Source organism: Microcebus murinus, chromosome 25, assembly GCF_040939455.1.
Source record: "Microcebus murinus isolate Inina chromosome 25, M.murinus_Inina_mat1.0, whole genome shotgun sequence".
NCBI lineage: Eukaryota > Metazoa > Chordata > Mammalia > Primates > Cheirogaleidae > Microcebus > Microcebus murinus.
In genome coordinates this window covers 8,731,493-8,745,373 of record NC_134128.1, presented here as the reverse complement: position 1 = coordinate 8,745,373, position 13,881 = coordinate 8,731,493, and the positions used below count along the sequence as shown (strand labels likewise).

General features: G+C 30.8%; 1 protein-coding gene across 1 annotated transcript in view; it reads right to left on the bottom strand.

Annotated features, from left to right (window-relative positions):
* DNAJC1 (DnaJ heat shock protein family (Hsp40) member C1) overlaps nt 1-13,881 on the bottom strand; it is a 188,866-nt gene that overhangs the window by 109,989 nt on the left and 64,996 nt on the right. The window contains exons 2-6 of the mRNA XM_075997491.1: nt 12,642-12,743; nt 12,105-12,151; nt 5,083-5,248; nt 4,105-4,202; nt 3,038-3,131 (exon numbers count right to left, since the gene is read on the bottom strand). Of these exons, the coding sequence (XP_075853606.1) occupies nt 3,038-3,131; nt 4,105-4,202; nt 5,083-5,248; nt 12,105-12,151; nt 12,642-12,743 (507 nt within the window). The remainder of the gene's footprint in view (nt 1-3,037; nt 3,132-4,104; nt 4,203-5,082; nt 5,249-12,104; nt 12,152-12,641; nt 12,744-13,881) is intronic.

Below are 13,881 nucleotides of genomic sequence, written 5' to 3'. Positions count from 1 at the left end.
GATACTCCGATTTCTACCCTGCCTGATCACAGAACTACTTCAAGTATTTTCTGCCCATTTCATAGCCATTATCTGCTTTATTTCTATTTTGTAGCCATTATCTACTTTATTTCTACCACTCCTAACAATGTACACATACCCTTGACAGATGTGTGTGATGGAAAGACTTTGTTGTCTTATCAATTAACTTTATTGTGTCTACATGTTATGTTTAGACTCATCATATCAGATTTATCTGTTAGACCATAAATTCCTAAATGGATATCCTCAGAATCTAGAGACCTGGGATGGAGTCTCAGATAATAGTAATAGGCTGCATGATATCCAGTTTCCCCCCACCGCCCAGTCTCTTTTAACCTTAACACAGGACGACTGCATGGGAAGTGCTGCATCTACGAAATTATCTTTGTATACTACCTAGTACACAAAGTGGGCACTTCACTGTTAAGTGTCTATTCATCTTTCAAGACTCAGTTTAAGTGGCTCCTCTTTTTAGTTTTCTGTGGTCATCCTAAATAGAGACAACCCTATTTCTCTGAACATCTGCAGAAGTCATTGTTTATACATGTGAAGCTTATATACTGTATTGTATAATGGTTATTTAAATTCATGTGTTATAACCACTACCTGACTATACGGTCCTACAAGGCATATTCATCTCTGTAAACCCAATAGCGCCTTGTTCTGATATGTGTTTAATATCTTTTTATTGAACTGTCTAACCATATGACCGGAAGAAGCTTTATGTATCAAATATGGATATATTTATTCTCATTTATAATTTTTTGGGGGGAAGAAATAGAAAAGAATTTAGGTAAACTAAGCAGGCAATACAAGTTTTCTTAGGGATCTTAGATGCTAAGAAATAAAAGTGAACTTGAAAGCTTTTTTGACCACTGTTCCAATTAATCCAGCTTGATTCAGGTTAAAAGGACTTGCTTCAAATTTCACAAATATCTTATTTAAGAAGATCCCAAATTAATGTAAAGGTCACAGCAGCCTAATTTTTAAAAAAGCAGACAAAAATCTAATCCTAAAAACAACTATTCAGTATTGTCTTGCTGATGTCTTTCATAAGCTGTATGTTTATCAATCTAAAATACTTTTACTATTACAATATGTGTCAGAAAGAATCTACTACATTGCATTATTTGTTAGTGATCACCAGATAAAGTAATCTTACATTTCCAAGGCAGAATTAAAATAGCAAATATTTGCTTTAAAAAAGGAAAATCATCTTATTTTTCTTCTTGAAATGATTTTATCAAGAATAAATAATTAGAAAAAAAATCCTAAAGTTAGATTTATAAAGGTCTTAAAAGCCTAAGGCTTAGCATTTCAAAACTGAAAGGTAACAGGTACTATCACGTAATTAAAAACTTTAAAATTCAAACTGATCAAACAGTTTAAGAAAGCAGAGATTTTAAAGAGATTAAAAAGTTTTTGTTAAATTCCTTATTTTTGTGTATTTTCTACAAATTTGTGATGAGGCAAAATAATCCCTTAATCTGTTAGGTCTACATACCACAGGCAGATAATTTAAAATAATAAATTGTAATCTAAGTCATCACAATATATTGGTTCTAGTTCTAGCAAATTACCCTGCATGCTAACCAAGAATTATATTAATTTTACCAACTCAACTTTATTTGAAATTACTCAGAGCAAAATTATAAAGAAGGGTTTGAGATTGACATTTTATGTAATATTCTATTTAGTAGTCTCATGACTATACTTTTTAACTCACCTATATTCTGGTTTGTCTGTTGTACAGATTCTAAAGCTGACAAAAGAATCATCAGACTTAAAAAACATGACAATCTGCCCTAAAAATATTTTTCTGTCTCATCCTCTTATAAACGTACCAGTATGATAGACTTTCCTTCTCTCATTAAGTTTTACAGACATAGCACACAAGCATTGTGGGATTTTTTTCCTCAAATTAACAGTATATAACATGTTAACAACTTAAAAACAAAAGCCTTGAAATTACCAAAATACTACAAATTTTCTCTATTAACCATAAACAAAATGTAGGATTTTGTAAGCAATAACTATTAAGATGAACTATTTTGATGGAAGAACTTGTATTAATAATTTTAGTTCATTTCTCTTCAAATATAAAATTTTCATTGTGAGAGGAAAAAGGAAAATAAAATTCAGAAGTTGGAGTAATTAGCTTGCTTAAACAATCAGGAAAAACAGCTCTGATATATGACTACAAAGTGGGTAGAACTGGGTAGAAATTATCTGTCTCGCTAGCTTATCAACATTATTTTTTAAAATAAAACACTTCTCAAAAATTACAAACTAAAATAACCTCAAAATTTTACATCAAAAAGTATTATATTTACTTTCAAATATTTACATGCTGAAAATTTTCTAACTAGATACAATAATTAAAATTAGCAAAGCAAGAATTTAGTAAAATATGCTTTGGTATGTTAAATGTAAAAAAAAAGAAATTATCATATAAATATGATATATATTCACATTTTATTGTTTAATCAAGACTAAGAAGAAACAGAAACTTTGTTACCAGCATAAGACAAAATATCCTAACTCCTCTTAAAGTTGCCAAAATGGAAAGCAATATTTTTTTTTTGCATAATTATACAGATGGTCATGTGAAGGTTGTTTTTCTTTTATACTATGTACTTAAATGCTATTAAAATAATGGAGGACAAGCTACTCGAGTCTTGTTACTTTTTACTGGTTATGCCTTTAATGATAACAGAGGATTAATTTTTTTATTGCTTTTATGTTTATCCTAAAGATGGTATTTTTTTTTCCTTTTTCCAGTGTCTTGGAATTCTAAGGTGATCTAAAAGCAATGTAAGAGATAATTACGGGAACAGATATCTAAATAATCTTAGAACTATTCTAAATTAGGTTTAACTCATAAAAGACTATTCAATTCAATTGACATTATGAAGTATCCACTGTATATCAGCAGATAGCAGACATGAACATAAATTATTTCATGAATAATTAAGAGTGAAAGCATCTAATATTATATAAAAGAGGTACATTTTACCTGGATGAGATGAGGCAATGCTTTTAGTGTAAGGCAAAACCAAATTCCCAGCTTGCATGGAAGTAAATCATGCCATTGTGGTTTCATCAGCAATCTAAAAGGGGAGAAAAAAACCCTAAACAACAAATCAGCAAAATATAGAGAAAGCTGGGAGACAAAATGTTTTTATACAGATTATGAATTCTTTTTTGAGTGGTTATTTCAACAAAAAAAGTGAAGAATGTGTTCAATGAAATATCTATGCCAGTTAACACTTAATCTGACTTATTCTAACATGAAATAGAGTACTTGTAACAAATGTACTATATATGGCAAGTAAGAGAATTAAGCCAAGATTTGAGGGAAGGAGGCTCCTAAAGTTATAAAGATAAAGAAATAAAAACCCTCTTTTTTAACCTGGGCTTTTCATCACTTTTGCAAAATGAAATCTTAAACCTTATGATTACTTCAGCTATAAAAAAACTAACCACCGTCAGTGTGTTCTCAAGTGCTGACAACCAGATATGAAGACTGTAGCATAAACAAACCAATACATAAAAATTAATGTCATTTGCAGTTCACTGAAGCATTACTCACTGATGTCATCAGCATAGAAGACAGGCAGAATAGTCTCTGATCTCCATCCCACATTGATCCCAGTTCATGCCCTGCTGTGTGAACTATTTAAACCCTTTATTCCTTTCTATGAATCAATAGAAGAAATGGTGGTATCTTTTTGAGTGTACCGCATATCACTGCCTCTACATATTGTCACTCTTGAGCTCAGTGATAGATTCTTCTAGTAATACTTTGCTTCTAAAGTTAGTATAAAAATTTCAAACTATAAGAATTTGAGGGTTTACATTATTTAAATATTTATTAACACTTTATAAAGGAAAAAAATCTGTAGAAATTTTGCTTAAGATTAGAATTTGTCTAACAAACTATGACACATTATTAGTCTTTCATAAACCTACTACAGATGTAAATGAGAACATATCTAAATGGATATATACATGAAGTTGAATCATATTAAAGACATATTTTAAAATGGTTTCAAATTATAAAATATTTTTATATACTGCTACCTTTCATTTTTTTCTGAAGCACCAAGTTTTGACACGTCCACACTCTTGCTGCCCGTCTTTTTTTTCTTTTCTCTCCTTTTTCTACTAAGCAGTTCATCCTTAATGTGGAAAGAATTATGGTTACAGGTTATCATTAACATGTATTCTTCAAATGTTATCAAGACTCTTCTGTGAAGGGTAAACATTATAGAGGAACATTTATGCAAATATATGTAGGGTCCAACATGATTAAGTAAAATCATCAATCTTTCACAATAACTGTTGCCATGGTATCCAGGCCTTAAACACACATGAAGTTCAGCACTGTCAGTCATGTGCATCTCCATAGCAATCAAAGTTTTCTAAGCAGAGAAAGCATTCAACTCACTTTTTCTCATTCATCCAACTTTAATAATGTCACTTCAAAAGGAATGAGTAAACAGATGCTAATTCATGAAGACTGATAAATATGTTGGATTATCTTTAACATATAAATAAAATCCACAGCAGAATAAACTATATAATAGCATATTAGACCAAGAAAAGTATAATAATTTTTTAACCAACTGATCTGAAGTTATAAAACTAAATTCATTTCAAATCTCATTTAGTTAAAACATTTTTAAAGTTGACATTCATTATATAAGGGCCTGTGACACAAAAAATTCCTAAAATATGTCTTACATAAAAAATATTTCTATTTGGAAGGTGATAACTAAGAAAACATGACTTGACTTTGTAATTTTCAGCTAGATATTTGGGTATTCATGAAGTTTTATAACAAACTCAAGTTCCACATTTCTAAAAAAGAAGGATATTTTCTTCTTATTTCATGGGTTCCTCTTGACTTAAAAATATGTCAATCACTAAATATCGAGCACAAAACTACAGGAATGAGGAGTACATATAGAAAAACTGAAATTTTCATCAGTTGAAAAATAAATGTCTGACATTCCACATAACATTCGGGAGGCTAGATCATTTATTACTAATACTTACCAGTTGTTTTTCCAGGTAGATTGACCAAACCACAGCATAATGACCCACTGTGAGAATAATGAACAACAGTAATGCCAGCTCAGCATTGCTCATTTTTCTCACTCGCCTGTAGTAGAACACAGGCTGTCGCCAATCTGGAAGTCCATTGATGAGAATATCATCATACCTACAGTAGCAAATATAACAGTTTTTCATGGGAGTTTAAAATAAAACCAAAAAACTTTATTTGTATCTGTATTTACAAAGAGGAGAGAGAAAAAGAATTTCTCCAAAATAGATACTATTTATGTAGACCACCAGTATTACAATGTCTAGCTCTAGTCACTGACCACCTTCAACAAGGTGCACAGTAATATACTGTGTATACCAGATCTAGTATTTTTACAGCACCCACAGATGTGACTCCTATTAATAGAATGACATCTCAACTAAAGGAGCTACCTATAGTCTACCTGTCTACTACAGTCGTAGTAAAGAGCCCACCACTAAAGTCAGCAACAAAAGGAAAGATCTCAACAGAAGAAAAATCAAGATAAGATCTATTTGTTACCATGTATTTACATATTAATTGAATCAAATTCACAATAAATTTTCTATCAGTGCTTTTATTTCTACCCCTATACTATGGTGAGCCAAGGTTGAAATATTTATATACACTATTTTATCAAAGCTTTTTAATGAGGTAAGAGCCTATAAAATAAGCACCTTTTAATTTTGTACTGCCACATTACTTTAGAAAATAAAACACTCAAATTAGAAAAAGATGTGGAAACAACCACTGTTTATGTCAGATTTCTCAATAAAACTATTTGTAAACATTTGTGGCAATATCCTCATTTTTGGCTTTTGCTGGAAGAAGAGAAGAACATTAACAAGTAAAAGCTTTCCTAGTCATGCATTTTAAATCGGCTTTCTTGGTACTACGAGGCTAAAAAAGTTACTTTAAAATAAAATTTCAACTGAATTTAAACTTATTTCTCAGACAATTATTGAGCAAATATTTTTAAGGTTAAAAATAAGGAGTAACATTTATGATTGTGAAACTCAAAATGGTCACATACAAACACTGTACGTTCAACACACACAACCTGTTAATCTTAATTGAACACAACTCATTAAATATTCTAATCACACTATTTCCAGAATTAAATCTTCACTGAAAGGCCTAATTTGGTGCAACACATTGACCAAAATATTTTAATTAAAAATATTCTGAGTTAGTCGCAGGCCTAATTACAGGAATAGAAATAGGGCCTATATTGTCAGGCAGGTCAGTAGAACTCAGTAGTAGGTTTTTCTCAAGTAAATTGACCGATCTAGGAATAATAGCGCAGCTGCTAAACTGCCAGTCTTGACATGTAAATCAATTTAAATGCAACAACTGCAGTAGCTACTTTGATAGTTATTAAATTGATACCTTGGAGATATGCTAAAAAAAATAAAGCAGAGGATTTATTACAGGCAACTTCTTTTTTCAGTAGAAAAATATTTAGCTATAAATGCAAAATATATTTTACTAGCAAATATGAAACCTGACTTTTAGATCAACTTAGGTTATTAATAATACTATCAGGTCAGAATAACCAATGTTGAAAGCAAAGGACATTAATTAGTACTAAAAATCTTAAAAGGCAAACTGTAACATACAAGAGTCTACAAATTAAAATATGGTTGTAAAGTAGCTGGGCCAAACAAAACTTGGTATTAAATATTCTTTTTCAATATTCATAAAAATTCTTGAACATTAACATCAAGATACAATATGACTTCATAGAAAACTATCATTTCTGTCCTCAAAAATTTATATTTAAATCTATCTTATAAAACCTGCTTCATTTTAAATTAGAAATGGGTAGGTAATGGCATAACACAAGATTACAACATTCAAATGAAGTCCAACGAATGTTAAGTCCTGAATTTATTTTAAATTCATATTCCAGTTCAGATTTGTAGAAAGAAAAAAAGATGAATATAAAAATCACTGTTTTCAGCAAATCATTCCCAAGAAATAACTTCATGTAAACAGTATGGTCATTAATAAAGAATGTCTAAGAAAGTGGAGACAATTCCCTGATAGCATCCCTAAGTATTAAATCTGGTTTAGATCTAACTAAACTGTATTGAAAGAAAACACATAGCTAAGAACCACATATCAAATATTTTATCACCGTCATAGCTGAAAATGCTATGTATCTGTCAATAGCTACTATTTTCCAACCCACATATAAACTGTATTTAGTGCACAACCAAATTCAAGATAGCAAAACCTCATGTACTGAACACATTAAACACAACTAGATATTTACCAGGCTATGTCTGCCACTCTAAACAACAGTCTCCAAGGATTAAGCTTAGAATCAATGCTCTATTGATTTTACTATCAATGAACATTATGGCTCACACGACTGGCCATTTTAAGGAAAGATAGCCTCTATTATAGTTCACTTTTTAGAATATATGCTGTTAAAAGATAAATCACTGCTTTCCTGATGAAACATTGAAAAAACAAATACATTTCTTAAAGAACACACAGAAACTATTTTCATAAGTTATTTAAGAAAAAACATTATGTTGACAACACAAAATTTAAAACACCACATTATGCTTTTTCTATATTTAAACATATAACACTGTTAAAATGCTCTGCATCTGAGACTCAACAAACTATACTTAACTACTTGTTAAATCCAGATGAAGACTGTAGAAATACAGAAATATATTATAAAATACACAGAAAATCTCTATGATAAAAACATCACTGATGCAAAAAATCATATGGAACTATAAAGGCACTTGCTTGGAAATCAAAACATTAATTGATCAATTCCACACATCCAACATATGGCCTCCTGTGTGTTTACTTCATTTGATTTTCTTTATGCATGATGAACATAAAATAATGGTTACATAATCATTAGTGAGTTCCATACTATAATCTGCAATTTATCAAACATATTTAGCCTAATATAAATACTGGAAAATAAATAAATTTAAAAATTATTTAATTACCAGCAAAAAATATTTATGGGAATTTAAAATGTTAGCACATTTTGAAATATAAAATAGTAATTACGTAACTAAAATCGAAAATTTGTACATTATGAAAGGAATATTTAAATAATTCTAGCATTTGCCTAAATTGTGAATTTTTCATGATATAAAGCTTGAAATTTAGTTTAACACAATAACAACCTCCATTTAGGTTACATTTTGTGACCAATGTAACCTCTATTTAGGTTACATTTTGAAACTGAGCAAAATTTAATAGTATAAAGATCATAAATAGGAAAAAAGTCTGAATTAATTGATCTTGCTCTTCTTTAAAAAAATGCCAAAAATTATGGTATACAGAACTTTATTTATTGTACATAATAGGTGTCTTATATTTCTTAATTAGGGACAGTTCTAAAATAGAGTTCTTATCCTGAAAATTAATGTTTATTTTGACTTGAATACATCTGTAATGAAGTTTACAATAACCAGGTAATGGAGTTATAAAATTTAGCAGATTAAGGCTGAGATAATTATACTTTTAACTGCATTTGTTAATAAAACATGATTTAGTAAACTAAAAAACTATTTTCAACTTTTATAAATAAAGTAACATAAAATAGACAAAAAAATTAAAGTTGCACAATTGGGTTAGCAAAATAAGACTGGTTAAATATTTACAATAGATTTTAAACAAAAGTAAATATGTTACTATTACTAAACCACGATCTAGTGTACATATGTAATGATTGGTACTCAGTACTTCGGTTCAGCTAACAAGCAGGGCACTCATATAAAAATGTGTTGAAACATTGCTAGGCTACTGTTTCCCAAAATAAACAAGTTAGCTAAGGAGTTTAGAAAAGGCTGCTATGCTAGGTTTCCTTACACTAACCAGGAAAACCTGTTACAGTCACGTGTTACTTAACGATGGGGATATGTTCTGAGAAATGTGCTGTTAAGTGATTTCGTTGTATGAACATCATAGAGCATGCCTACACAAACCTAGATGGTACAGCCTACCACACACATATATGGTACTGAATACTGTAGGCAATTGTAACACAATGGTAAGTATTTGTATATGAAAACATTATTAAACATAGGAAAGGTACAGTAAAAACACGGAATTATACTCTTAGGGGACCAGCAACATATACATGGTCCGTCATTGAGTAATATGTCATTATGTCAATATGTATTTTCATGCATAGTCTGTGCCTATGGGGAGAAAAATGCTTAAAAGTTCATTCACAATCACACTACTAGGAATATATCTAAGAGAAAGGAAAACATATGTCTACAAGAAGATTTATATGTGAATCTTTGTAGCAGCATTGCTCATCACAGCCCCAAAGTGGAAACAACTCACATGTCCATCAACTGGGGAATGTATAAATAAAAGTAGTATTAATATATTCACACATTGGAATACTATTCAGCAATTAAAAAGAATGAACTGCTGGTATTTGCTACAATATGGATGAACCTCAAAAACGTTACGTTAGTAGAAGCCAGATGCAAAAAACTACATACTGCATGATTCCACTTATATGAAATGTCCAGAAATACAAATTTATAGACACAAAGTAGATCGCTGATTGCCTGGAGCTGGGGATTACAATGGGGATGTCCTGCAAATGGGTTGAGAGAATTTTCTAAAGTGATATGTCCTAAAATTGGATTGCACAACTCTGTAAATTTGTGGAAAATCACTAAACTGTATACTTAAAACAGGTGACTTTTTATGGTATGCAAATTCTATCTGAATAAGGCTGTTAAAAAATAAAACTTGCATTTTCTTTTTTTTTTTTTAAAAAAGGTTATCCAGTTTGTTAATTTATCTATTTCATTGTTATTTCCTTTTCCACCAAAATTTAAAGAATGTAACTGATTTCAGTGAAAACATAATTCTATGTAAGGGAAATAAACAGGAACTATGTCCATGACAATTTTCCAAGCTGCAAATTCCTAGAAGGTTATGCACTTAAAAGCACTTATTCAATGAATATTTGTAATAAATAATTGGGAGACCAAAAAGCACTTTTAATGCCAATATGAGACAAGCTTCTTTTCGAAGTTAAAGCTGACTGTGCTTTTCTTCTAAAGGAATTATAAACATTAGGTAATTGTCTGCAGAGATGCCTTTTGGTATGTTTAAATACTCATAGGTCACCTGGCCTCAGGTGCAAGCTTTAGAGGAGCGATTCTCAGCTAGATTAGTTAAGACTTTTGCCTCAAGGAAAACCAGTTACCAAAGAGTTACTTGTGCCTCAGGGTGTATAAATACTACAGCTGTTTGTGTAACTGTCACATCCATTTTTTCTACCAACACTCCAAAGTAAATGCAGAGGGAACTAATCCTTAAGAGAGAATGTTAGATGATTCCGTGTTAATGAAGAAACAATTTATACATAAAAAGTGATTTGTTATGAAAAGATAGAAATAATTTTGGTAACTGAAAGAAATTATTACAAACTTTACTGACTTTTAAGATAACAAACAAAAAAGACAAAATCTAAAGCCAAAGCTGTTAGAAGACTAAAGAAAGCTATCTTTACAGACACATTCTTGATGTGTGAAACAAAACTAAGGGCTCACTGAGAGAAACCAACTAGAAAATATGCACAGAATGACCAACAATTCTTTCAACACACTTCCAGGACTCTTTCAACATTATGGATTATCTCAAACCAGAGGAATGTCTGCTATGGTATCTGGACCAATGCCAGCCCTTGTTATAACGCAAAGAACACTTTAAGAGAACATACTGAATCCTTGCTTTGCAATCTGACAAACTGAGATATTCAAGTTAAAGAACCAAGAGTGGTAGCTAACATTTTTGGATAGAGAATAATTCCAGATAATACATTTGAAGATTCAGAATGTCACAGAGCATATTTTGGGGGGTAATCTTTAAGATGTATTAGCCCCCATATAGAAATACAGACATTTAGGCTACCTTTAGCTTAAACCTCAAATACCTAGGTTGTTTTTATTTTAAGGCACTGTTACTATAGAGCAACATCTTCAAATTTTGGATTGTGGCTCACTAGTGTCTTGTGAAATTAACTCAGAGGACTACTACCAGCATTGTTTAAAAATAAAAAAAAGCCTAGTTTAGACTAGCCCAGAAAATAATATGTTTCACATGAAATAGGAAGTTTTGTGAAACTTTGGTTTCAGTTGTGTGTGTGTGTGTGTGTCCTGAGGCATGATGCAAAATGTATTTCTTACTAAGATCTGACTTAAAAATTTTTGAAGCCCACCACAATCATGTCTACATTCCACAAATTCTGTAGCAGTAGAGGAAAGGGGCCCCTCTGCAATCTCCTCTTAAGTCACTGGCACTATAAACCACTATATAAATATATTACCCCTATTCTGAAAGGGGCCAAAGAAGTGTTAGAGTGAGGGGCTGCCTCCACTCTGAAGTTTAACCCTAAATGCAGAATCACTGGAGCAGAAGGAAGGAAGCAAAGGAGAAACAGGATAAAGAGGCAAATATATTTTTTCCACCCCTATTTTCTATAGGCTTACACAAGCTTATGTAACTGGATTTATTATTCTGAGAGTGAGGAAACAGCAAGAAAGAGTATTAACTATCACTAACTATTAAATGTTTGAGTTAAATCTCAAACATTTAAGGAATAGTGGGGGAAAAGACCACCAGATAGGAGCCATTGCTGATATATTGAAAAGAATGGACATTTGTTTGAAGTCAAGTGCTATTTGTATTTCCCAGGGCATAAACAGCCACGTTAAAAATCTTATCTAATGAAGCCAAGACTTGCTAACATTATGACTCATGATCCTGAGCCTGTAAGTATCAAATCAACCCAGAGAATATTTTCAATAGAAATTAACTCTGCTCCAAACGTATTTTAAAGACATTGCATTTCTTGGAAGGAACAACAAAAAAAATACTAACTTACAATAAACAAAATGTTTCATGAGACTTAATTCTTTCCTTTATAAACTATGGCATGAAACTATAAGATCTTAATTCAAAAGCCAAAATGAACACTCACCTCTGCCTTCGTTCATCATCCTTTAAAACTTCATAAATGGCCACCAACTAAAATAGAAGCATTACTTTAAAATAAAAATACTCTCAACTATAAGAAATCATGTAGGAAGGTGAAGGTATTATAATTCACGTGCAGAAATCCCTATGTGCCCAAATATACGATAAACAGATAAAATCTCAAATATCAGTAACAGTTTATGTTTTTGGTAGCACCTTCAGAAGTTAAAAAATGCTTGATATCAAAATGAATCTTTGTGAAAGATGCAAAAGTAATAGTTACCTTAAAATGTGAATTATAGAAGCAAAAGCCATAATTTAGACAAGAAAATTATGAGAATTATAACCCTCTAAGAATTTAGAGATGCTAATACAAAATGATAAAAACGTATTTTGTAAAAAAGTTGAATTAAAATATATACATATTTTTAAACTACCTCATTTTCAAATGGAAACATTCTATATATGTTAATATTTCTATAATAAACAAACTTATTAACACATTTGTCACAAAATGTATATTACAGCATATTTCACTTACTTGTCTAAACTGAGTTTCTGCATTTTCATCTTTATTCTTGTCTGGATGTAAAGTTAGTGAAAGCTTACGATATGCTTTTCTGATGTCTGCAGATGAAGCATCCTGGAGGTGGTAGGGGGAGGGGGAAAATACAAAGCAAACTTTGTCAGAAAAAGAAATTCCCAGAACCTTGTTAAGATCTGAGAAGACAGCCAACCAAGTGCAGGACCCCAGGCAATGTAATTTGAGCAATCAGTCTAACAACCAGGCTATGCAACTAGCCTGACCCACATGACTGAACAATTATTCAATCTAATTTGGCTCTCGTCTTAACCTTTCATTACCATACAGTCATTTAAAGAAGACAGTATTTGGCAAAACTTTTCAAACACTTGCCTTCTTAAAATTAACCAATAAATCTTTTTCAGTAATTAAGAGATCAAAAAGAAACAAATTAAAAATTAATACATCTGTGTGCCTTCAAAGAAGGTCTTTATTTATTTGAGAATCTGAAAGCCAATTTCTGAATCCCAGACTAACCATATGTGGTTTCTTTATTGCTATTTATACTGAATTTACCATCTAACAACAACCTATGGAATCTCAATTTCATATGCCAAAAAGTATGCCTATTCAAAGGCAGTTAGAATGCATTTATCTAAAATAATTATGATTAGAAATAGTTATGTATATTGTACTTAACATTTATTAAAGTGTTTTCAATGTTGTACAATTTCCTCAGGCTGGTTTGTAAAAATAAATTTGCCCAACATCTATGTATTACTAATACAGTTTAAATATATTTAAAAAGTCACTATGGTTCAGTACTTCAGATTAAGTGGACGTTAAAATTACATTTTACATAATCGTGTGTGCACAGGTAAAATCACAGAATATCATTCTACATGGCCAGTATAAAATGCATGACAACAATAAAGAGCACACTATCAAGCTGGGGTTTAAAACTGATCTCCACTGAGTTTAAAGATATTCCAATAACATATTCACATTGGGGCAAATTATAATAAAATTGCTATTATTCTATTAAATGTTGTCTCTTATTTGATAGCTATTTGTTCAATTAATTCCTAAAACTACTTTACTAAAAATTTCAAATAACTAAAAACCAAACCAGCAAAAAAATCTATATACTTGGGACTAAATAGTTGTTAAAGAAATAGAGTTAGAAAGAGACAAAGTGAGACTATAACTAATTAGTCTGTCAATTTTTCCTTAATAAACCATTATTTTCATTACCAGT